The sequence below is a fragment of the Enoplosus armatus genome, chromosome 17 (assembly GCF_043641665.1).
Source record: "Enoplosus armatus isolate fEnoArm2 chromosome 17, fEnoArm2.hap1, whole genome shotgun sequence".
Lineage (NCBI taxonomy): Eukaryota > Metazoa > Chordata > Actinopteri > Centrarchiformes > Enoplosidae > Enoplosus > Enoplosus armatus.
The window spans coordinates 2,775,819-2,802,782 of NC_092196.1; the positions used below are offsets into that span (position 1 = coordinate 2,775,819).

The window sequence follows — 26,964 nt, forward strand, 5'->3', positions numbered from 1 at the left end:
CTTGGACTCATTCACAAGGATGAAGCTCGATGAAGTGCCCTCTGAACTGATCTGATCTGAAAATATTGATTACAACTTTTTATAGTGTTGCACTCAATTATCCTGAATGAATATGAATACCTTAAAATGTTACTTTTTACAGTATATTTCCATGCAGGTTTAAAGCAGCATTAATTAATCAAATAATGAATAATTTTTTTGGCCACTTGGGGGCAGCACAACAAGCTGTAACCATAACACTGACATATTGTAGAGTTGCAAAGTGGGAGGAGCAATTTTGGGCACCCTTGGATCCAGAAGTCCCATTCATTTTTCCCATAGCCAATGTTATGAGACTCACAGTTGGAACACTCCTATGGTTTGGATCGGCTTGAAACGCCTGGCTAAATCATCAGTACAAACGATTAAGCTCTGTTAGATAATATCTAGTCCTTTGATTACAAGTCAAAGGTACAATTCTGTAATAGTGGATGAGGCTCATGGGTATTCTACTATTTTGACCCGTCTGCCATGCAAAAATACGGAGAAAACATGATTTATCAGAAGTGACGTTGAAATAATTAAAATTGGTGGCCATAACATAAATGTACATAATCATGACATCATCCAGGACATCCCATTGTTTCTGTGTTCAGTAACATTGAGGAGATCGTTTAAAGAACACATTTAAATGGGAACACATCCAGCAGTTACGGAGCAGCATTAGCCAGAGCTGGTTAGACTGAACCAAAACAGTAAAGTTGCGGAACATAAAACCGAAACAATGAGCTGAAAGTCACTAAAACGCTTTCTAGAGAAGACTGTAACTGCAGAGGTAGGTGATAATTCTCTGTGGGTTTGTCCCCTTTAACACATTGACATTTGATCCATTGCAATAATATACAAATATTGACTAGAAGGTTTTAGGCTTTAAGGCTAAGTATTTAAATGTTGTAACTCATGCAAAACAGAAGCATTAGGTCACCTTTCCAGTACTAACCACATTATTGTTGCACATTAAACACCGAAAGTTAAAGTCACAAAGTCAAAGGCTTATCTAAATGAGTAGTAATAAGAATCAGGGAGGTGATGAAATGTCTTATTACTTTTGCTAATGTTGTTGTAGCAGACGAAGCCGTATGTCAGATGACCCACCTCATCAAACCATTTCTCGTCACTCTTTATTCCCCCACAAACTTTGTGGTATCTTGGACCGCCACTGGGTTCACCAGCAGCCCAAATCCTGAACCCAGCCTCTCCTTCACCATAGTAATCCTGATTTTCCAGAGACCACCTCCATGCTTCATGGTCAGCGTGCAGTCCGATCCAGATGTTGAGTTTCCCCACTAAGAGTTTCTTGAGCTCAGCCACGTCTTGATCATTACGTACAGAGGCCAGGTCGGTGTACTTCCCCCTGCAGTAGCTCTGAGCTTCAGCCCAGGTCTTCGCCTCTTCAACAAGGATGTAGAGACGAGGAAAACATGCAGGCAGGAAACACAGTCCCGTGGCCACAATAAAGAGAATTCTTTTTGATGCGTTCAGTGATAAACTCACTTTACACAGTTTGTGACAAGAGAGGCATGTTCAAGTAATGGGCCAGAACTTTGTTTCAGACTTTATCTCACACTCACCAAGACTTGTAAAAGTTGCATCAAACACATTTTAAAAAGCACGCTTTTAGTCTGCATGCTCACTTTGACTGTAAATTCTTATTTTTCTATTTCAATTTGAACTCAACTTTTCCTTGACATGAATTCACAGAGACATTTGGATTTCAGAGGTTTGTGGAAATAAATGACTCGTACTGACCTGACAAGACCATCACAGTAACTGTAGTCCCTGTCATGATGTACCAACGGACAGCTCGCTTGCCTGGAGTTGACGAGTATAGGTATGTTCATGTTATTGTCTGTGGAGGGGAAAGTATGCAATTCTTCAACTTAAGTAAAAGTTGCAATGCCACACTGTAAAAATACTGTTAACAAGAAAAGTTCTGCATTGAAAATGACACCTAAGCAACAATATGTAAACATTATTAGCTAAATGCATCACAAGTAAAGGTACTAATAATGCAGAAAATGGCCCCTGTGAGTTTTACGTGATCATATATTATATTATTACATCATTAATGCTAATGTTGTGACTGTTGTCGAGGTGAATCTAATAAACGATTTTATATCCTGTTAGGTAGTTTAAGCTATAAGAATGCATCCTATTTTATAAGTTTGTCATGTGTTTAGTATGTGAAATCTTTTTTTCAAAGACTTTGTTTTCGATTTTTATTTAGAATATATACAATCTACATCATATACATTTCCTGCATCAGACAGACCAGAAGAAAGACCCACAATCCTAACGGCAAAGCAAAGACCAGAAAACAAATCAAAACAAAACACACAACGACAAGACACATCTACCCACGTATAAAACAAACGAGCTCGACCTCAGTATCTTCACATCTGATCAACTTAAATGAATATCAACATACGTCATATATAAGTCTTCATATACAGTTCATCTCTATCAAGCACACCCATCTTTTATCCTTCACCAATTGAAAGTTCCACAATACGATCAGGGCCTTTAGATTCTTACCAATTTATTATCATATCTCAGGTGTCATTATTGTCCTGTATTATTGACCTGTTTTACATTGTAAGAAAAAAAAGAAAACACAAAGAAATCCCTCAAACCAAGTTTGAATATAAAGTCCACATTTACATGTGCTTTCCGTGTGCTTGCAACACATCTCCTCATATGATTTCAAATTGAGTTTTCTTTTCAATAGCTATTATCTTTTCCATTTTCAAATGATAATGAAAATAGCTTTTCCTGTGTAGTAGTGTAGGAGGGTGGGTAGGAGTGTATTCCAACTACGCGGGTATCGCACTGCATCCTGTAACATATTTTGAAGTATACAAATTGATGGATTAGAATAATCACCCCCAATATCTCTGATAATTAGTGTTCCATAGTAAATCCGGATCAATCAGTTCTTAAACACAAAATGTCATTGACTGTAATATATCGTTAAATTCCAACATTTCTCTTTAAATCTTGTTTCCAAAAATGTATTCTGTAACAATCTGAACAAAGATTGTCTAGATCAGGTGTGCACACACTTTTTCAGCATGCGAGCTACTTATAAAATGACCAAGTCAAAATGATCTACCTACTATAAAAATGCAAAACATACATTTATTTATAAATAACTTGAGTATTCATTACCTTACTCTGATGACTTGCACTGAATGGAATCAGCCAGGGATGCGTTTTGCCGCACTTGGCGCGCTTGTACGCGCATGCGTGGTGACCAATGTGTCAGAAAAGATCAGATGTCAGACTGGCTGCCCTGTATGTCAATCAAGTGACAAATTTCATAGTGAGGATGGATGATAGGCTGACGTCTATTTTTTTAATGCCATGCGATCTACCCACACTACCTTTGCCATCGACTGACGTATTGGGCACCCCTGATGTAGATTGTCTACAGAATTTGACTTCTGCAAAAGTTTCTGTCAATACATTTATTATCTGTTTCTGAATAGAATCAAAATGTCTCTAAATTGCTTTGCTGTCAGAACAGCAGCTGCTGTCAAAACGAAAGACTTGCATAGAGTTGCATACATTGCATTAGACGAACCAGCTTTGTTTTACAAATCAGTCCATGGAATACATTTGTTTACATTGTTTAAATCATTAGCAGTTGATCCCTCTATCCTTCCATGGAAACCAGCTTAATGGTACATTTAGAGGAGCTATCCAAGGAGTTGGTATAGGCTCACTGAAAGTATTTTCTCTATGTTGCTGTTTTTTTCCTATAAAGTTGACAGAATTCATGTTTTTATCATTTGAAAATATATATGAAAAGAGGTTTTGAGAATAGACTTGTGCATTTTCAACTTGAATCCATTGCTCTTCTATTGTGTTGTTAGTTTTGTGGCATGGCAGGTAAAACGCTGTAATTCTAGATCTGGCACATTCAATTCCCCCTCCAACATGTAAAACCTTCCTTTTAATTGTAGTATTGTTTTCCGCCAAATAAAGTCTGTAACAATAGAATTTGCTTTTTTAAAGAATATTTTAGGTGGGGTAATTGGTCCTGTAGGAAATAAAAGTAATAACTTTGTAAGCCACGACATTTTGAATGTATTGATTATTCCTGTAAAGTTTAGGGGAAGATTCATCCATTTCATTATTTAATTGAGAAGCAAAATACAATTTTCTTTACACATCTGTTGCTGCTTGTCACTTACACATCCCAAGTATTTAATACTGGTTGGCCACTTAAATGATTGCTCTAGGTCCTGTATTGTGTTTTTATGTTTCCCGTCGGCCATAATTTCTGTTTTCTCCATATTCATTTTATAACCTGAGGCCACTGAATATTCAGAAAAACATTTAATTTTTTAAATGTTATAAATTTCATATATTTCCAAGTTAGTTAAATACATCAAAAGATCATCAGCAAATATATTAACAATATATTGATATTTACCTGGACTGACACCTGCAACTTTTGGTCCTGATTCTTTTTGCAAGTGGTCTTGATTAGAGGTATAAAGTGACATGAAATGGAAATTTTCAAGTAAAGTACAATATTATCATATTTGTCCTTATGTACAGTAAATGTCCTTTTGACATTCTACTGGTTATTTTTTATAATTAAATATTGTCTAACAATATGCATTATCCGATTAATTCATAGAGTCTATAAACATTAAATTTGTTAGTAAAATTGTAATGTACTTTACAATGTAACATAATGTTTCTGTAATATTTATACAATCTGCATTCAAAATTCAGTCACTATGTTGAATGTGTGTTTGTGGACCGACATGTAGCCTCTAGCATAGATCACAATCTCTAAAGGTAAAAAAAAAAAAGGTGGCGAGTGTGAGTATCAATGCTTGTAAAAGTCCAAAAAACGCACATCAACAACATCAGCATCAACAATCACATTGTGTATAAATGCTTGAAACAGCTGAAAATTTCATCACATCTAATACACATGTACGATAAAAAAAACAACTACCTGTAACAATAACTTATCACTCATGTGAGGTAAAGACCGTGAGCATTTAAAGGCGGGGGAGCAGAGAGCGGCCTAGCTCACACTGAGAAAGTACAGATAGTAAAAGAGAGTGTTATGAGAAACGGCACCGCAGGACCGGGGGACTGTCTGTCTTTGGCCTGTGTTTGGACCTTGTAGTAGCATAAAATCGAAATACTCACATAAAGTAGATATACCTCAAATCTGGACGCAAGTACAGTTCTTGAGTAAATGTAATTAGGTATTTTCCACCACTGCACTAAACCTTTTTAATGAATGCAGCTACAAAGTTTCAAAATGTTATGTCTGCAAACGTTCGCCGTCAGCATTTTTCATTTTAGCCTAACATTACGTGCATGAGGCAACTAAAGTATGATTGTTATTAAGGTTATGTTAGACAGCGCTCAGTTGAGGGAAGAGAAAGATTGTCGTTTCCAATAATTCACCAAAACCATGATCTTTCCATAAACGATGCAGCATGTAAACCCCAGTCTCCCCGGCTTTTCATTGTAGAATCACAAGGAAAAAACCCTCCTTCACTGTATTTACCGTTGCATTAAATAAGTGTTTGTTTACTTCTATGCTTCTTAGCCGTAATGAAAAGAGAGACTCTTTTCCACATCTGACAGGTCACCCTCTATGTAAAATAGGTTTAGTTAGAAATTTGGTTAGGAGGGTGTGACTGTCTCTGTGGGGTGTCGGTCAGGACCAAGGAGTCAGGTATTCCTTTCAATACATGTGTTCATGCGGGTCGTAGGATTTAGGTACAGTTTTACAGTCCAGTAATCTTGTGTTCTTAGGTTGAGTAGGCATATGGGTGTGACTGTAGGTGTGTTGTCTAAAAGAATACAGAAATGAAAATATATAACACTTATACGTCATAGTAAAACTAACTCTATCTCCAGTCGCCTCTCTGCTAGCTGTGCCACATTTAATTTCACTATAATTTGTTGTTATTCTTTTAGGTGTATATTTTGGGAATAATTTGGTGGTCTTGGTGGTCTTGATTAGAGGTATGAAAGTGACATGAAGTGGAAGAAAAAATGTGATGGTTCAGAGCATATTTGTTTAGTTTCTGGTTAGGAGACTATTTGAATAACTTCATGCTATTTTGGAGTGTTTGTCGTATGTGACGATATGAGATGTTGTGATAATGTTTGGATGAAAGCACAAAAGCCACATGATTTAACATGCGCTGTGCTTTCAATGAATAGTTGAAGCCTTTGCGTCCTGCAGCTACCCATGACATATTTCTCCGTGTAGGTTTGCAGAGATTCCAGCTTTATATTCCATGTCGAACATGTTATTACGAGTCCACTTTTATACAATTCTCTTGAGTTGGAGTAAGTCAAACATGTTTTTTGCTGATCTGATAGATGGAAGCATGCCAACATATAGGCCTATTTGGGAACCAATATGAAGACAGATAAAAATAAAGCCATCAGGAGAGCAAGACCCTGTAAACCTCATTAAATGGGCTGTTAAGTCAGCTACAGGAAGGTACTGATATTCTCTTTTGAGCCCTGTGTTTCTGTAGCCTATGTTTGTTTACATTTTGGCAAATTGGCACCATTAAAAGTACGTCGAATTAGGTATTAGCAGTTGCTGCTCGCAGTGTACCCAGTGGATGTCCAGACAGCTGCCGCTGGATTACTTTGATACAGAAGAAATCTTTAAAATGTGATGTTCTCAAGCGTCTCTATTCACAATGGACATCAGAGATAGTGATGTCCCCTAGAAGTTAAAGTCACACTGAATGATATAAATATGTGTATATCTGACTGAGTTTCAGAGAAATAGGATTTTTGACTTAACTCTCCCGTGCCCCCCTGGCTTTTGGCTTTATCTTTATCTTTGTGTGCACGTCTATTACAGCCATATCCTGTAATTTCCCAATGGTTAAATAGTTCTGTACTATAGTTGTTAAGCATGTGTTCTCTGGTATTTCTATGACAGAGTGAGGGCTGCCTGCTGTGTTTTCGCCACAAGTTGGCATCTTTTCCTCAGGAGCAGGTTTGTTACTTCTGTTTAGTGAGCTCTAGTCAGACTAATATCTGTCACTGCAGTGTTTATTTTCTCATTTATATAATGTATGATTCCTATTACTGCTCGTATCATTTGTCTAATTCCTTCCATTGTTGGTTTTTAAGTTGACCATTTTTTTAATGATCAGTATACATTTCCTGTAGTGGACATTGTTAAGGGAATTGTTGTGCTAAAATGCTCATGTGTGGTATCCAGTCTGTATATCGAGCATTTAAAGGCAGCGGAGCAGAGAGATTCATAGATGGCTTTATTTTTTCTCTTCACATTTACATACATTTTTCTTAAGTCAACATTCGAGCCAGGACCGGGTCCTGCATGTTAAATCATGTGGTTTCTTTTGTGCTTTCATCCAAACATTGTCACAACATCTCGTCATCTCACACAACAGCTCTCAAAATAGCTTGAAGTTATTCAAATAGTCTCCTAACCAAGAGATAAACAAATATGCTCGGACGACTGTTCCTCTTAACCTAAAGAAAAGAGGGGGGGTGCTAATATAGTGCGATGCGCAGCTGCAGAGACACATTTCTTTGCAGTCCGAGGACACTGATCAGACCAACACTCGCTGCGCAGAGAATACACAACCAGCAAACGGACATTTCTTTCAGGTAAGGACAAATGTGGCAAAGTGTTGACTACTTGATGAGTAAGTTATAGCTGCAGATGGTTTTATGAGTACACGCGTATCAAATGTAATGCAGTTTTTAGCTGTTTCAAAGGTTTCTCCACAATGTCATGGTAAATCAGTTTTTTGTGTGCAGACTTTCTCTTATTATATGATATTTATTTTTTAATATCATGATATTCACACCTTCTTTTTTAATTTTTTTACCTTTGGAGATTGTGATCTATGCTGGAGGCTGCATGTCGGCCCACAAACACACATCCAACATAGTGACTGAATTTTGAATGTAGAGTGCTTAAATATTACAGCAACATTATGCTACATTGTAAAGTACATTGCAATCACTAACAAATGTAATGTTTATCAACTCTATGAATTAATGGGATAGTGTTTATTGTTAGACAATATTTGAAAACAGAAAATAACCAAAGATCGCCATGTTGCCTTCTTCCAACTCAGAAACATTTGTAAAATCTTTCCCAGTCTGACTCAGAGAGACTCACGCATGCATTTGTCATGAGCTGCACTATTGCAGTTCTCTTTTTTTGTCCAGTCTTCCAAACAAAGCAATCCATAGATCCATACAACTTACCCGGGACTCGGCTGAGTGATGTCGAACCAGGACCAAAAGAAATCCGACCAGAAATCTTTTTATTACAGTTTTATGTGACGCACGTTTTGCTTTTGTATGAGCTGGTGCTATACAAACAAGATTTGAATTGAATTGAATTTATTTATATTTTTAGGCCCTCTTTGTTATAGGGCCGACATTTTGTGCCACAGTAGTGTAAGGTAAGGCACAGCTCTATGGAGCACAATGTTGTCGGTTTGAACGAAAACACACGAAAATTTAATTTTCTGCCTGAAAAACTGCTTGTTATGTTTCTCTGGTTATAATTTCCATCATACTGAAGTAAAGGAACTGACTGCTTTCCCCACCACCGAACATAACATAAACTTACCTGCATTCATCAATTGAAGGTGCAAGCGAGCTGTCCGTTGGTACATCATGACAGGGACTACAGTTACTGTGATGGTCTTGTCAGGTCAGTACGAGTCATTTATTTCCACAAACCTCTGAAATCCAAATGTCTCCGTGAATACATGTCAAGGAAAAGCTGAGTTCAAATCTAAATCATAAACTGTGTCAAGTGAGTTTATCACTGAACGCATCAGAAAGAATTCTCTTTATTGTGACCACAGGACTGTGTTTCCTGCCTGCGTGTTTTCCTCGTCTCTACATCCTTGTTGAAGAGGCGAAGACCTGGGCTGAAGCTCAGAGCTACTGCAGGGGGAAGTACACCGACCTGGCCTCTGTACAGAATGCGCCAGACTTGGCTGAGCTCAATCAACTGTTAGAGGGGAAACTCAACGTCTGGATCGGACTGCACGCTGACCATGAAGCATGGAGGTGGTCTCTGGAAAATCAGGATTACTATGGTGAAGGAGAGGCTGGGTTCAGGATGTGGGCTGCTGGTAAACCCGGTGGCGGTCCAAAATACCACAAACTTTGTGTGGGAATAAACGCTGACGGGAAATGGTTTGATGACGTGTGTTTTCTGAAATACGGCTTCGTCTGCTACAACAAAAGTAATAAGACATTTCATCACTTCCCTCATTATTGTTACCATTCGTTCAGATAAGACTTTGTGACCTTAAGTTGAGGTGATGAATGAACAACAGTGATGTGGTTAGTACTGGTAGGGTGACCTAATGCGAAGGCTGATACTGAGTTCCACTCGTGTGCAGATCATGGGAGGGTCTCTTAGGAGGGCAGAGACCGGCACAGCCCTTTGGCTTTCCCTGGCGGTTTGTTATATGAGAGATATAGATTCTGGTCCGAGGGAATGACTTGTCTGTGTCTTGAGTCGCATGTCAAAGGCATTTCATTGCGCTTTTGCATACCGATATCATCCTCCAACAGAGACTTACTGACACGCTGAAGCCTTGTGGGGCAGTGATATTAAATGCATCCACACAGTGGTTTTTTTTTTTTGCCTGCTGTCCTTCCTGCATTTGAGTTTCACTTCTTCGTATTTGTCTCATGTTATATTTTGGTCAGATGCTGCAAGTACCGCCCCCTTTATGTGAACTTAGCGGGATTGCGGTTGTGAAGCTTAGTGAGGCCAGATAACAAAAAGATATCTTGGGTATGTTGAAGCTGCTTCGTGGTACAGGCCTCTGGGGAATTCTGGAACCAAGGGTGCCCAAAATTGCTCCTCCCACTTTGCAACTCTACGTCAGTCTTATATGTCAGTGTTTTGCTTACAGCTTGTTGTGCTGCCCCCAAGTGGCCAAAAAATGAATTCATGCTGCTTTAAACCAGCATGGAAATATACTGTAAAAAGTAACATTTTAAGGTATTCATATTCATTCAGGATCATTGAGTGCAACACTATAAAAAGTTGTAATCAATATTTTCAGATCAGACCAGTTCAGAGGGCTTCGTCCTTGTGAATGAGGGCAAGACCTGGACGGAGGCTCAGAGCTACTGCAGGGAGCACTACACTGACCTGGCCAGTGTGAGGAACCAAGCTGAGAATGACCAGATGAAGATGATGGTAATCAACCGTGTCCAGACATGGTTCGGCCTCTACAGAGACTCGTGGAAATGGTCAGATGGGAGCGCACATTCGTTCAGTAACTGGGCTCCCAGTGCGCCATCCAACATGACCACACACTCTTGTGCTGTTTCAAACTCTGGCAAATGGTATAACGAGGATTGCAAGAGCCAGCAGAGCTTCGTATGTTACAGGGGTGAGATCTGATTTGCATACTGTAAGTTGTTACCAAATTCTAACAATCCAGTATCCACAGAAGCCCTGTGATTATTACTTTTCTTGCAACATGTCAGTTCTTTCTGTTCCCTTATATGAAACAGCTACCACGATGAAGCAGGTGGTGCGGGTGGTGCTGGAGAAAACGGACTCCTCTGTGGACATGGGGGAGCTGAGGGAAGACATCCTGGAAAGGGTAATGATGTTTGAATATAAATCAGAAATGGGGCATTTAATATTCCGATGCTCATAAAAACATAATTATAAATGCCTTTCGTTGCTTCCGTATAAGTGGTTCCAATGAAAACCTCTCACAGCGAGAAAATCTAATGTTGTCGTTTGCGTGAGCCGACCCTTTAAGACACAGCTGGAAAAACACATTTCCACCAATGGGAGAATAATAAAGAATGTTTGTGTTTCTCAGTTTAATCAGAGACTGAAGGACCACAGCCTGAGTGAAGGCGTCATGCTGAGATGGGTGGTGCAGCCTGACGGAAAGGTCCTCCACAAGGAAGAAAAAGGGAAAAATGTTCACTGAATGTTAAAATGCAATGAAATTTCAAATGTGTGTGTGTGTGTGTGGGGGGGGGGGGAGGGGGGTCCTTTATGAATTATTGGCTCACGTTTTTCATGAATTTAGTTGCACTGACACATTTAGTTTGTAGCATCTAATGTCATCAAACACACACACACACAATTTGATCGATTACTGCATTAATCACCGGTTTAATGATGGGTTTTTTTTACTCCCATCGTTATTCTGCATCGCTGTTTTATGTCAGTCTCTCATTTGTATTGTCCTTGTCCTTAGTGAAGTGATAGATATAGATATAGATATATAAGGATTATGGCCACCGTTGTTATTAAGAGAGACGTAGAAGGGAAAATAGTGCAAATAGTATGGAGGCAGGAATGTGCCAAGTGTCAAACAAGTCATTTGAACTTTTCATTCTGTTTTTAAATGGTGAATTGATGATTTTAAAACAGAAACCTAAAGACATTTAAACATCAAAACGTTTCAAAACTGATTCCTTTCATGTATGAGCCTGCCTTGTATATTCCGCATTAAAAAGCTTTCGCCTTTTGTTTGGCACATAGTTTAACCCACGAAGCAGTGGGGGCTCTGATTGGCCAGACTATTGGCTACATATCAGCCAACCCACATAACAAATGATTTCTAGAAATGGAAGACATGAGCCGACAAATAACTCAATGGGATAACAATGTGTCACATTTTTTGGAAAGGGGTTGTTAAGTGACAAATTTAAGTACATTGTATTATCATGTTATTATCATTATTATTTATTTCTTGTGTTATCACTAGATTATAATTAGACGCTGTTGGAAACATCATGACGACAGTGGCGCACTCCAGCATCTACAAAATAGGACTTTGTTATTCAAATGCAAATGCTGTTTACACACTAACTGTCATCCAGCTTCTTTCAAATAAACATATATAGCATCGCTCGCGCTGCTTGTGTTTCCACATTCAAACTTTGTTGTAATGCAGGTCTGAGCCTTTGAAGTGGTTTACAGCCTCTCTACATGTTAAGTTAAGTTGCGTGTGTTATTCCCTAATATAATATTGACCGACTTGTCCCCCATAAGCTCAGGTTAATGTGGCTTTATCTGACTGCGGGCCTCGTGGCTCACGCGTATGTAAAGCACATTGCCTTTTGTGCTGGTTTGTCAGTTGGACTGGGAGACACTGACAGCATGGTATACGTCATAAGAAAGAGAGAAGGCCTGCACATCACAAGGCATTGTTGTGTTTGTGGGCTGTTGTCTGTACTCCCTGCACACATGCATGGGCGGCAACATATTTCCAGCAGGTTATTGCCTCAAATGTGTCAATGAATTACTCAGTTCTCTCTCTTGTTTGCCAATTTGAGATGGTGGACGACCAGCAGGACGACCCTGAGCTGCCGGTGTGGATTGATGAATATCCATCACATTGCCTGTCTCAGGTCTCTTTAGGCTTCGTTTTTCAGCCGCCTTGCAGGTGCAAGTGTGCTGCTCCGTCTGTCCACCAGACGGCGTAATTGGTTTTGGCCCGGGCAGTTTCCCTTTCCCCTTTGTCCTCTCCGCACAGCAAGCCTGTGGCACAGTCAGGGGTGAGAGGCAATTTAAGCAAACGCCTCGCATTAAACATTTGGTTGAAATAAACGTAAAAGTATTATCAGTAGAATACGTGTGAAAAGTACTCATTATTCAGAACAATTATATATTTCTTCAACTATTTCTGGTCTAAGCAGCATTTTTGTGTTTTGGCTGGTTGAAGTGGAGCTTATTTTAACTGTCTGGTATCTATAACAGTGTGCAGATCATATGTAATTGTATGTATCTTAATTTGCAAAACAACTAGTAACTATAGCTGTCAAATTAATATAATTAATACAGTGATTACCCCCTAACTGTAGTGGAGTAGAAGAATAAGGTACAAAGAAAGGTACTTAGTAAAGTACCTGTGTCTCTTGTTGTCAGAGCTGTGACATTGTGTCTGGAAAGACAAGTTCTATTTACTGCCATTGCACTGAGGGGGCAGCAGAAATGTAAATGTAATTTCCCTTTCCTTCTTTCTCAACTGTATTCAGAAAATATGTCAATAACAACAACAACAAATGTGGGTGATGTCTTTTACATAGGAACATTTAAAAGAGCACTTTTTCATATTGTTTGAATAGGACATTGTTTCAAGTACTGTTCACGTTTCATTAACGAGTAATGGAAATTAGAGAGGAGGGAAAGATAAGACTTAGTGATGACTGTCTTAATGTCTTTCCATAAAAAACTCAAAAATAAAAAAATATATAGTAAATGTTCGCCTTTAAGATGTTTCCGACAGCCCATGAATGCAGCGTGTCTCCGCGCCATGACCCGGATGAAGTTCTCTTCAACTTTATATCCCACAATTCCTCTCTCCGCCTTCCTCTTTCCCCTCTGCAGCAATGTCCAAGAGAGGTATGAAACCCATCTTGTCAAATCCACATTCATCCGCTGTTTTTTACGCCCCGCCAGATCGTATAATGTTGCTTGTGTGTGATAGAGCAAGGAAGATAACATACGTGCGCGATTAGTTCTCAATTTATGTAAAGAGTTTGTATAGTTTCTGAAAGATAGCATTTTCGCTGGCTAGGTGGCGGAAGCCATGTTTCGCTGTCAACGCCGTGTAGGCATGAAGCAAGTATAGCTAAAGGGGTAATGTATCGAATTTGTCGGTCGCTGTGAACTTTAAACAAGTTCAATAGTGATGGGGTTAATGTCGCACCATGCACTGAACTCTACAAATGCTCCCGTGCTGATAATTGACTCGGTAAAGTGAAATTGGCCCAAGCTAGCTAAGGCTAAGCTAAGCAGAGCCGGTACGTAACGTAGCATAGGTTGGTACCAGTCGAGGATAGCTTAAAATGTTCGCTGCTGTTGAAAGCTAATTCATTCGTGAATACGCTGCGACAGCCAATGAGTTTTGAACAAATGATGGGTTACAAGGTGACGTTAACTCTCGCACTACACGTACAATTTTAATAACGCTAACCTAAAGTTGGAAAATACTCTCCGAGCGGGAAAGGTTTAATGAATTTAACGGGCTCTGATACTGTGAGACTGACGTGTGTATCAAATGCAGGGTGCTAGCCACGTTATCATTTACCAAGTGACTCCCGCGGGCTCATGTAATGGGCAACATTATGGCATACACATGCCTTTCTTAACTGCTCGTGTTTAGCTGAAGTTTCCACTGGGCTCTCAAATGTAAGCCTCAGTGCCGATAGATACATGCGTTATATGATGGCAATTGGCAGTCTTATTTGTTAGTGGAGTGCCAGCATATTTTCTGTAAGCCTCAGTGGGATTTGATCATGATAAAAGCATGCTAATGTAAAAAAATGAGAGATCGGCTAAAGTAGTCAACAATTAAATAAGGATTTCCAGTGTCTGCCTCTGGGGAAACCAGGCGGTAGAAGATAGTTCCCCTTCAAAAAGCACTTGCTTTGTCTGCTCAGTGGCTGGGTGAGTTGTCGTAGAAGGGAATATTGACACCCCCCCCATCACTGTGGGTGAGATGGCAACGACAAACTGTGGCTGACTAATCTCAATCAGTGATGGGACATTTTTAACCTGCTCAAAGCCTAAGGAGTTGACACAATATGTGTTAATGCCCTGACTTATAGTGGAGTGTATTGCTTTAATTAAAATGTTAAGGTGATAAGGTAAGGAGTGAAACAGCTTAAACTGGATGTTAAATGCAGACATGGTACTATATAGCGGCTTGACTCGTCTTGGTGGTAGTCCAGGCCAAACTGATCCTTTTTTAATTTGTGTGTTCCTGTCTTCTCGCAGGACGTGGTGGTTCATCTGGAGCCAAGTTCCGCATCTCGCTGGGTCTCCCAGTGGGAGCGGTCATCAACTGCGCTGACAACACAGGTGCGCCTCAATGAACCTATTGTACTGTCATGGCTCAAATATGCAAATTGGGTCTTGTGCAGGTGACGTGAACCTCCCTCCCCAAGTTGAAGCAAAATTAAACGGGGAAAATCCTTGTTGACCTTCCTGCACAGACAAGTGGGGTAATCCTTGTCTACTAGACTTTTAGTATTGTGGAATACACTGTACATACAGCTGGAACAGCCAGGTAGCTGTTTCCAGTCTTTATGCTAAGCTAAGTTAACCAGCTGCTGGCTGTAGCTTCATATTTACTGTTCAGACATAAGGAGTATCTTCTAACTCTCTGCAAGAAAGCAAATAAGTGCATTGTCAGAAAAGCTGTAAGTATTCCTTAAACATTCCTGGATGCCATTAAGAATAAAAGTTAATGCATAAATAACTTTTATATTGATGGCATTGATTTAATTATGGCACACTGTAAGATTTGTATATTTGGCCAGCCTTTTCTCAGTGTGCTCCCCTTCCAAAAGCACTTGCTTTGTCTGCTCAGTGGCTGGGTGAGTTGTCGTAGAAGGGAACATTGACCCCTCATCACTGTGGGTGAGATGGCGGCGACAAACTGTGGCTGACTAATCTCAATCAGTGATGGGACAAAGTGCTGTAGCCTGTCATCTGTGAAATGGAAGCATGAGTACCACTGTGTTCTCAAGAGAAGTCCCAGTTTCTTGTATCTCCCTTTCTTAAGTTGTTTTCCCTGTTCTTCAGGTGCCAAGAATCTGTACATCATCTCTGTGAAGGGCATTAAGGGGCGTCTGAACCGTCTGCCTGCTGCAGGAGTGGGTGACATGGTCATGGCCACAGTCAAGAAAGGCAAACCAGAGCTCCGGAAAAAGGGTGAGTGGAAACTACAGGTCTCTGGTGCCAGTCACTGTCGTGTTATGGTTGAGGCAGTTTAACTCTGAGGAACCACTGAACTACCTACACGTCAAGGTGTGGTAATGTTTGCTAATCTCCCTGAATGACTGCGGACACTTGGACGGGGTCGAGTAATCGGTTTCTACAAGTTCTAATGAAGTATGCGAGTGTTCTCCAGGTGTCTGTATTTACAACAAGCATTATTTTAAATGTAACTGATGAGTTCCACTGTTGAAAACGTACACATGATTTTATGGTTGTGCAGTGAGGAGAAAATGGCATTGAAATAATCAGTTACCAATGCAGAAATGTGTCAATGTGTCAACATTTAGAGGGTGTCTACATTGGTTTTTAACTTCAGAGGAGCTGAGTGTGAGGAAGCCCCGGTTGTCTCATTTACAGCCCTGTGGGCAGAACATTGAATAACAGTAGTTGGGTTAATACAGTGCGTCTGGATGTTGCCACAGTATAATCTGTGGATTGAAGTGAAGTAATTGTTTATACCAGTCTTTCTGTTGCAGTGACCATGTGACTGTATCTTCCACCCAGTTCAAAATACTGGTAAACACGTGTGGGTGTGTTCTGTGACGTTGTATGAACTTGAGTTAACCACGTTCCCTCTGTCCACAGTGCATCCTGCGGTGGTGATACGGCAGCGGAAATCGTACCGGCGAAAAGACGGCGTGTTTCTGTACTTTGAAGACAACGCGGGTGTCATAGTAAACAACAAAGGAGAAATGAAAGGTGGGTTTGTTTGGATGCTGCACCAGACTCGTGTTGTCATGCTCACTGTACAGTTGTAAGGAAATATTAGATTTATTAGCTTTGCTTATGTATTGGTGTGTAATGACCTTAAGCTCAGAATTGAGAGCAGCTAGGTAGATATTTGTCTTGCGGTATTTTGGATGTTGGTTTCAGTAATGTGGTTGTTATCATAGTTTGTCAGCATTTATTTCACTAGCAGGACATTTTTCAGTGTTTTCTCATAGTGCTGATAAAGGTGGCAGGTTAATAGGAAACTGGTTCCCCTTCCAAAAGCACTTGCTTTGTCTGCTCAGTGGCTGGGTGAGTTGTCGTAGAAGGGAATATTGACCCCTCATCACTGTGGGTGAGATGGCGGCGACAAACTGTGGCTGACTAATCTCAATCAGTGATGGGACAGGTTTAACCTGCTCAGTACAACCGAAGTCTAAGAGGTCGACGCAATGTGTTAATGCTGTGAAATAACTCTGCCTTCCTTGTCTGTATCTGCAGGTTCAGCCATCACAGGCCCAGTGGCCAAAGAGTGCGCTGACCTTTGGCCCAGGATTGCCTCCAACGCTGGCAGCATAGCCTGAGCTGGACCTGCACCTCGTTTTCAATAAAAGCTGTTGGTAATCAAGTCTCATGTCTTGGTGATTTCATTCACACTTTATGTAGAGGAAACAATATTTTGAAGGGAATGTAGGTAAAATGAGCTGTACTGTACTGTATGGATGTGATGGAGGATTTCTGAGGCTTAATTCCAGTAAGTAGTCTATATTTGGACAAATCAAACAATCAGAACTAATGTGATGCACTATTCTAAGGTAAATTCTATCACTGTCACAAGGAAATTCTAGTCTAGTCTGACTGACTGCCATAAAACCAGTTCTCTACAGTTGGTCCAGATTTCCTATTAGACATATGAACACACCAAGCTCCAGATGCCTTATTTTAACATGGCTATGGTGCATCTATTTAATGCAGCTACTCAGACCTACCATTAGAGGGCGTATTGAAACCTAAGAAGAAATGAAGGAAGGTATGACGACCTGTAAAAGCTTTATTTCACAGCCTTGTAGTTTACAGATAATCCTATTATCCTCTGTACATTTCTTAAACAGTAATTGGGACTACTTACAGTTGGTGATACACAACGACATGGCACACATTTGAGAAGGAGGGTGGTAAGGAAGGCATTCACACTTACAGTAAGATAAACCACTGAGGGGGGGGACAGTGTTATAAACCTGAGTACCATTGAATCCTGTCCCGTAGAGCATTTGAACCTGACGCGCTTCCCTAACCAGCAAATGCACAGGACATGACTCCCAGCTTGAAAATGATGAGGACAAGAGCTCTTCAGCGCCAGACATGAGCATAGGTAAGATAAGCACAGTTCAAAGCATTTCTCAGGTGTACAAGCTCTGACAGCACTTCGACATATGTCGGTAGGAGAACATGAATTAATGAAACCATCTTCGTCGTTTTAAAGGGGATCAGTTATGCTCATTTTCAGCTCCATATTTTCATATTTACTAGAGTAACTAAGCATGATTTACAGTTCAAAAAAGTCCTGATTGATCATCTCCTGGCCCTTCATGCAGGCCCTCAGCTTTTGGCTCACAGGGATTACTTTGACCTACGTTTATAATTTGGCAACTTTGGAAACGTTTAGTATGAATATCTGACATGTAACATTATATATATATATATATATATATATATGACAGAAAATAAGGGTAAGCATAACAGGTCCTCTTTAATACGTCAACAGTCACAAACTCCAGGTAGTGTGTGAATCATGTTTTTTTTTTTCCTGCTCACAGACGGAAACCAGCAGGTCCGTGGAGAGAAACCACCTGCACCCGACACTTGTTTCCCTTCTGTCGCTTACTGTATGTCACCAATACGTTGATCTCGCACTCCCTGCACCGCGTCCATATTCACCATTGGAATGATGATGATGATGTTTTTATGAGGTAAAGCGTCAGGTCAGTAGGTAGATAGATTGTACATTTGCCCATGTGCAGGAAGAGGGACACAGAGAAATGAATAGAATTCTTTAACAGCAGGGAGTGAGTATTTGTTTGTATTTCTTTACTCGTCACGTCCATCTTCGCAGCTCATTCCTCTTCATGCTTCACATGCATCGATACATCACAAGTCGATAAGCTTTCTGACAGTAGTGAAAATTGTCCATCTCAAAAGGTGGCGTCTTCAACAGTCCACAACTCGGAGAGAGATTTCATCCTCCTCACATTTCACAAGCTGGACATTTTTTGCCTAATAAATGACTTTTCGACAACTTTCGAGTCGATGAAATTATCATCGCTAAGCTCATCCCCCCCCCCCGAAACGTTGTCCAATCATAGCTTAGGAATGCAGTGTGTGTGAGGCATTTTTAACCATCTCTAAAACCAGTGAAACAGTGTGTTTGTTGGCTCTAATGAAAGCTGCAATCATTAGCATGTCTGCCTAACTAGCTTATTACGTATAGTGGTAACCAAAGGTGTAGGTTTGATTTCGGTCATAAATTTGGCCCACAAAAAAGAGGGCTTTTTCATTGCATTTCCTGGAATTCTACACAATATATTATGCCTATATTTGTCTTTCATCATTTCAGTGTAATACATATAGTCATACACAACAGTGCAATACATACATATATATATATATATATACAGTATATATATATATATATATATATATATATATGCGTATATATGTGTATATTTATATATACACATGTATACATATGTGTATATATATATGTATATATATATATATACATACATGTATGTGTATATATGTATGTATATATGTACTTGCTATTTGTATATATATGCATGTATACATATGTGTATATATATGCATATATATGTATGTATATATATATGTGTGTGTGTGTATGTATGTATGTATATACATGTATGTGTATATATATATATATATACATGTATGTGTATATATGTATGTATATATGTACTTGCTACTTGTACAGTGCATCCGGAAAGTATTCACAGCGCTTCACTTTTTCCACATTTTGTTATGTTGCAGCCTTATACCAAAATGGATTAAATTCATTTTTTTCCTCAAAATTCTACACACAATACCCCATAATGACAACGTGAAAAAAGTTTATTTGAGATTTTTGCAAATTTATTAAAAATAAAAAACCTGAGAAATCACATGTACATAAGTATTCACAGCCTTTGCTCAATACTTTGTTGATGCACCTTTGGCAGCAACTACAGCCTCAAGTCTTTTTGAATATGATGCCACAAGCTTGGCACACCTATCTTTGGGCAGTTTCACCCATTCCTCTTTGCAGCACCTCTCAAGCTCCATCAGGTTGGATGGGAAGCGTCGGTGCACAGCCATTTTCAGATCTCTCCAGAGATGTTCAATCGGATTCAAGTCTGGGCTCTGGCTGGGCCACTCAAGGACATTCACAGAGTTGTCCTGAAGCCACTCCTTTGATATCTTGGCTGTGTGCTTAGGGTCGTTGTCCTGCTGAAAGATAAACCGTCGCCCCAGTCTGAGGTCAAGAGCGCTCTGGAGCAGGTTTTCATCCAGGATGTCTCTGTACTTTGCTGCATTCATCTTTCCCTCTATCCTGACTAGTCTCCCAGTTCCTGCCGCTGAAAAACATCCCCACAGCATGATGCTGCCACCACCATGCTTCACTGTAGGGATGGTATTGGCCTGGTGATGAGCGGTGCCTGGTTTCCTCCAAACGTGACGCCTGGCATTCACACCAAAGAGTTCAATCTTTGTCTCATCAGACCAGAGAATTTTGTTTCTCATGGTCTGAGAGTCCTTCAGGTGCCTTTTGGCAAACTCCAGGCGGGCTGCTATGTGCCTTTTACTAAGGAGTGGCTTCCGTCTGGCCACTCTACCATACAGGCCTGATTGGTGGATTGCTGCAGAGATGGTTGTCCTTCTGGAAGGTTCTCCTCTCTCCACAGAGGAACTCTGGAGCTCTGACAGAGTGACCATCGGGTTCTTGGTCACCTCCCTGACTAAGGCCCTTCTCCCCCGATTACTCAGTTTAGATGGCCGGCCAGCTCTAGGAAGAGTCCTGGTGGTTCCGAACTTCTTCCACTTACGGATGATGGAGGCCACTGTGCTCATTGGGACCTTCAAAGCAGCAGAAATTTTTCTGTAACCTTCCCCAGATTTGTGCCTCGAGACAATCCTGTCTCGGAGGTCTACAGACAATTCCTTTGACTTCATGCTTGGTTTTTGCTCTGACATGCACTGTCAACTGTGGGACCTTATATAGACAGGTGTGTGCCTTTCCAAATCATGTCCAATCAACTGAATTTACCACAGGTGGACTCCAATTAAGCTGCAGAAACATCTCAAGGATGATCAGTGGAAACAGGATGCACCTCAGCTCAATTTTGAGCTTCATGGCAAAGGCTGTGAATACTTATGTACATGTGATTTCTTAGTTTTTTTTTTTTAATAAATTTGCAAAAATTTCAAAAAAACTTTTTTCACATTGTCATTATGGGGTGTTGTGTGTAGAATTTTGAGGAAAAAAATTAATTTAATCCATTTTGGAATAAGGGTGTAACATAACAAAATGTGGAAAAAGTGAAGCGCCGTGAATACTTTCCGGATGCACTGTATATATATATGTGTATATATATATATACATACATATACATTGTTATTGTATATATTTTTTACTTTTATTTTTCACTTAAATATTGTAAATGTATATATTTTTATTTTATATTTCTTATTCGTATATTTTGTACATACTTTTAGTTGTAAATATTTGCTACTTTATACTCTTGAATGGGCGCACCGGTGCTGTACAATTGGCTAACAAATATGGCTAACGGTTGGTACAGTGCTAACCTTAGCAGGACTATTACAATTACAGGACAGCTGTGCGGGAACATGGCAGGGTTAACCCTTTGAGTTAAACGCATACGCAATTAATATCATTAGCGAACAATTAACGAATCATTTCATCATCTCTTTCGTTTTCTACCATGTGACATTTTCATGCAAATTCTCTCTTATCAACTGAATTAGTCTTCACATTTGAAACAAATATTGGGTGTGTTGACAGAAGCAAAACAAAAGTATTTAGTATTAAAAAAAACAAAAAACCCAATAAATTTGAACTTCAATGTGGTGACCACAAGTCATGTTTGCTAATCATTCATAAGGGTGTTGCCAGTTTCACCCCACAGATCCTTCTTTACCCTCAACGCCAAACACCCTGCAGATGATCCAACATTTCTCTTCAAGGCAGAGCTGTTATATAATAATCTCACTGGTTGTGTTAAACATAAATGAGCATGTTGAGGAGTGCTACACTGAAATTAAAGTTGAGAGTTTATATGTACCTGCGGAGTGGCCCTGCCTCCATGAGACATTTGTTTCACGCTTCACTTCATGGTATCACGTCCAGTCTGGGAATAAACGGCCTCCCCCCTCTCCCCCTGGCCTCCTCGTCCCCGGGGGGCTCGGTGCGGGCGCTGGGTGTCAGGCTGGGCTGCGGGCGCTGCTCGCAGGTGGCCTGGGGATGGGTGTGCCACGTCCCGTCCCGGTAGGTGCAGTAGCATACTCTGTGCTCATCGATGTTCACACGCTCCCCCGCTGGGATCACCCTGTTCCCAGCAAAGCAGTTGGGACCTAGAGCGACAGGAAAGACAGGACAGGGACAATGTGTTATGTTATGTTATGAATGAACGACGCCTCATGTCTGTACGGTAAATACCGGCAGTTAGCCAGTTAGCTTAGCTTAGCATAAAGATTGGAAACGAGGGGGAAACAGCTAGCCTGGCTCTGTCCAAAGGTAAGAAAAACTGTTCGCCGGCACTTTTGAAGCTCACTAATTAACACGTTATATAATGTTTGTTTAATCTGTAAAAAATCAAAGTGCAAGAAACGACAGCGGAGGGGGTGGGGGTTGGCTAATTCTTGGCCAGGAGCAGTCGCCAGGCAACCAGCAGAGACCAATAATGTTCAACATTATGTACAATATACCTACTAAACCTCAGCATGTTGACATTTGTCATTGTTAGCATGTTAGCATTTCGCTCAGTGCAGCCTTGCGTACTACGGAGGCTGCAGGCAACTGTTGGTGGACATAGTATCAGCTAAAGAGGCAGATATTAAGTGTTTGTTAACAAGTTGGCCATATTCAATTATTAGGCGCTAATATGTCAGCCTATCTCTGCTGCCCCCAAGTGGCCAAAAGGGAAAAACAAACGCAGCTTTAAATACGACTCTTGACTGCAAGTTATAGGGGGAAAAAGAGGCTCCCTCCTTCCTCCTTAGTCTTTCTTCAGTTGCAGTTAAAGTTAATTATGACATAGCCTCATCGATCAATCGAAAATCCGACGTCTTTTTCCCTCCAACGTGTGCTTGTAATTTATAATGTGAAGTATATCAGCGAAGCAGATATATGTCGTGTGGGCCGGACGTACTGAATACCGTGCAAGCAAAAATGCAAACAGCCTGCCTTTAATATCGTTTGCATCCCTCATTCACAGATGGGGGTTCCTTTATTTGGCAGCTACCTGCAAAACAATTACCAACGCCAGTCAGCGGGAGGACAGGAAGGACACTTCATCTGGTGCCAGATCCAACCGCGTTCGATAAAAAAAAACACAGCTGACAGGAGGGAGTTTGGCAGCAGCCAGGGGGGTGGAAAAAACAAAACAAACAATGACGCAACAAACCAGACCATCTGTCCCGCTGTCTGTCCAGCAGAGGAGCAGTAAAAATAGAAGCTACAACTTAACTACAACTGCCATGAAGCCGCAAGGCAACCGAGAGGCAGATAGCATGTTCATGTGGTTTTCTTTTAGGTGCTCGTAGTGAATCTATCTAGCTGCTTTTGCTTTTTGCAAAAAAGCAACCCATCATACGAGTTATTATTATCCCTGCTGCAACTCCTGTGTGACACACACAGATAAATCCCATCAATGTTAGAAAGGGACTTTAATGCCAGTGGCAGTGAAAGCACGTATGACATAACAGGGATGGCTCTATAAGCCGCGAGGTGAGGTGACGTAACCCGTGCTGCCTCTTGAGAGCTGCAAGGGTGAACACACACTGTCACAATGACGGCCTTCTAATGAGGGCATAGCCATGAGCTCAAGTGTGTGTGTGTGTGTGTGTGATGGGATATGACATGCGCATGTGGTTATGCTCCCACTACGGGCTGCCTGTATAGCAGCACGGGGGGGGGGGCAGTGGGTGACTTGTCCACATGCATGAAACTGTTGCCAGTCCAAGACGATGCGAGTGGGGAAACCCTTGATTCAGACTATTAGATTTCAAACAGGTCATTCGCCAAACCAAAGTTGATTGCCCACTGACAGAGGTAGAGTAACTGAAGTAACACATAGAAAGGTTGTAATGCCTTTTTTTTTGTTGTCTTATTTAGGCTTGAAGTTGTCCATTTTAACCAGCTTGATTACAACATCAACCTTATAGTAATTACATGTATCTCTCTTTTGCTCGGTGTCTGTCTGTACAGGGCTCGCAAACAAGTCTTGAAAGTCTGGAAAACCCGGCATCATGGGGGCCGTTTTGCTCTCAGAAAGGACATTTGTGGTATAGGTACCTTGAAAGTTCTGGAATTTTACTCTTAAAAAGCTGAATCCTGAATATAGTGCCTGTATTTGCATCAATTCCACTAGGGTCAAAAGGTGAGATGGCAGCTACGGAGATCTGCTAAGCTAGTTAGCTTTAGCAGGAGTTTAGCAGGGTTCTTTTTGATTGAATTCAGTTGACTGCCTCATTTAGGTATGTTGACAAACAAGACTGAAATACCAAGAAGTCAGTTCAGCAAAGCGGATACTTTTCGTTTGCAGATAACGGCAAGGAAATCATCAATAAGCAAATTTAGCTTTAGTTTTAGCTAAGGCTAGGAGTGGCTATCTCACCGGCTAGCTTTCACTTGACTCTCTTGCTTTAGCTGCCTAGTTGGATATTCTGTTTTTCTTACTGGCAACAAATCACATGAAAAGACCAAAAGCAGCAATGTGTTGGGCCATCTCTCGATGCTTTCTGACTCCCCTACTCTGTGACGCTCAGCCCAAAACCCCGTTGGCGTAAGTCTTTAAAAACTGCTCACAAATACATCGTTTCACTTTTGAAAAATTGCTCAGTAGTTTCCTTAAACAGCTGGGCACTGTGGTTTTTAGCAAAACGTTACTCGAACAAGAGGAAACAATGCATTTGTTGGGGACTATTTTTAGCCGTGGATTAATCCACATTTGGTGCTGTAGTGAGTATTCGGGGCAGCAGGATGGTGTATGCGGGACTGAGCCAAAATAAAGGAAAGATCAAAGGGTGACCCAACACGTTAGTAATCGCCCGAGGACCATGAATACACACAGCCAATTCAAAGGACATCCTGAAATTAGTTTTAGGGATACTCTGTCCAAAGTGTTGGACTGACACGGAGAAAGCACTTGGGTGGGGGGGATCCCAGCACTGACTGAGTCTTACCAGTCTTGCAGATGGGGCAGCAGTGGTTGGATTCGTAGGTGGGGTTGACGCAGTGAGGGGCGGGGCAGTCCGAAATGCTGCAGTACACCTCTCTGTTGGCCTCGCAGCGGCACCGCTCACACCTCGACAGCTGGAACACACAGACACGAGCGGTTTCATTGACTTCAAGCTTCTTCTTTTTTTTTTTTTTACGTGCCGCCATTTCAACAATCAGCACCACCCCACTAATTGTGACCCCCTTGGTGTAATTACAGTAAACTAAACGAGACGTACGCCCTAGAGGACGCGGCACAACCTGCACACCACGTTCACATTGCGCAGCCAGGACATGTCCAGCGAAGACAGCTGATCTGTTGCTAGTGTTACTGGACTGGTTGGGTGCACTTGTGTCTAACACGCCACCCCAGTTACATAACACACGGCCAACGCCTGTCCTCCCACTGAACAGCTGCCTGTATACACATCCAGCACACACGGCATTCACCTGGAGTCGTGTTTGTGTCACCTGACGCGTGCAAGTCCAGTATTTACTCTTCTTTCTGCTGATCTTAAGCCGCTAAATGCTAGCTACCAGCTAGCCGCTAACTGTGTCTGTGTGCTGTTTGGGGCTGAGCAGGCAGTAATTCTATGGTAATTCTTACGGCAAAATGTAGGCCGACAGCTTCAGAAGTGTGAGAACTTGTCCAACGCGCGCTGTTACGACGCGTGCAGAAATGTTACCGTTGCACCAACCGCACCGTCACGGATGCTTCGGCCACTTGGGGGCAGCAGAAAACGAGCTGCGAACGCAGGCTAACTTGCTAGCGAACAGCTGCCTATTTACAGTGGGGAAAGGGAAGCCATTGGGTTAATCCAGCAATGAACATGTACAAAGTGTTCATATTAATATGATAGAATATTGAATAGAGTGTGGTACCGCACCTTTAAGTTTACAAGTAAATAATATTATGTCATGCAGTCAAAAGAGAGAGAACAGAGACACCACTTGTACATGTATACTTTCTTACAGACAGCTGATGTGTATAGTTGTCATTAAGCAGGCCTACACGTGGAGCCGTGTGGACTTGTGCACGGGACAGCGGGGAGGGGAGGGGAGGGGAGGTGTAGAAGTTCGGATCTTTTCTCACCCTGAACTCCTCTAGGAGCCGGTACGTTTTGCCCCCGTAGACGCACACCCTGGCCATTGCCTCGCACACCGGGCAGCACGCCTTATACCTGATCCGCGTGCAGCGCGGGTGGACGCGGGGACACTTGGGTCGGACGCACACGGGACCGTCCACGGTGCAGGTGCACGGACACGCCGTGGAGCTCGGGTAGTAAACCTCCCCGATGCCGTACACGAAGCCGTGGTCGTCGATGCACCACTTCCCCCGGTAGTCCCCGAACTCGTAGTCCAGGTCGCTTTTGGAGGAGTACTCCGCCGCCACCGCGAGCTCCGCGACGCGCCCCGGACCGCGAGGCAGCTGCAGCGGCAGCGGCAGCAACAGCAGCAGCAGCAGCGGCAGCGGCAGCGGCGGCAGGACGAGCGCGACGGAGAGGCAGCCGAGCGCGCCGTGCCGGTGGCTCATGGTGACCGACACTGACCATCTGCGTGTCTGCCGCGCTCCGGTGAGCTTCTCCTCCCACCGTCAGAGGCGCCGGTGACGCCGACACATGCGCGTCAGCCCGGAGTGTCACTGAAACGCAGCCCCAGGAGCTCATCCATCTGCACCCGGCGTCACCCAGGTGCCACCCACAGCCCCCCCCCCCCCGGCATTAGTCTAAATTTGAGCCACGCCTATAGGCATGACTTATATAGAAGGAAATAAGACAGTCAACTCAAAAACACTTGGTCTCTATACTGAAGAGATTACATACTGTCAAAAGAAGAGAAATATCATCATAATGTGACTCTGCCTGTCCCTGCTCTTCCTCAGAACCATTACCTGTCCACCAGAGATGCCCTCAGA

The 26,964-nt window shown here is 41.7% G+C and overlaps 2 protein-coding genes across 2 annotated transcripts; one reads left to right on the plus strand and one right to left on the minus strand.

Annotated features, from left to right (window-relative positions):
* The first annotated feature begins 13,401 nt into the window (after positions 1-13,401).
* rpl23 (ribosomal protein L23) lies at positions 13,402-17,162 on the plus strand. Its single transcript, XM_070922475.1, has 5 exons — positions 13,402-13,444; positions 14,822-14,905; positions 15,632-15,760; positions 16,412-16,525; positions 17,036-17,162. Exons 1-5 carry the CDS (start codon positions 13,432-13,434, stop codon positions 17,116-17,118), a joined length of 423 nt encoding a protein of 140 aa, XP_070778576.1. The 5' UTR covers positions 13,402-13,431; the 3' UTR covers positions 17,119-17,162.
* A 4,779-nt stretch (positions 17,163-21,941) lies between these two features.
* LOC139299875 (von Willebrand factor C domain-containing protein 2-like) lies at positions 21,942-26,716 on the minus strand. Its single transcript, XM_070922815.1, is given in 4 exon segments — positions 21,942-22,183; positions 25,016-25,145; positions 26,143-26,599; positions 26,601-26,716. Coding segments are annotated over 4 exon segments (945 nt in total).
* Between the last annotated feature and the right edge of the window lie 248 nt (positions 26,717-26,964).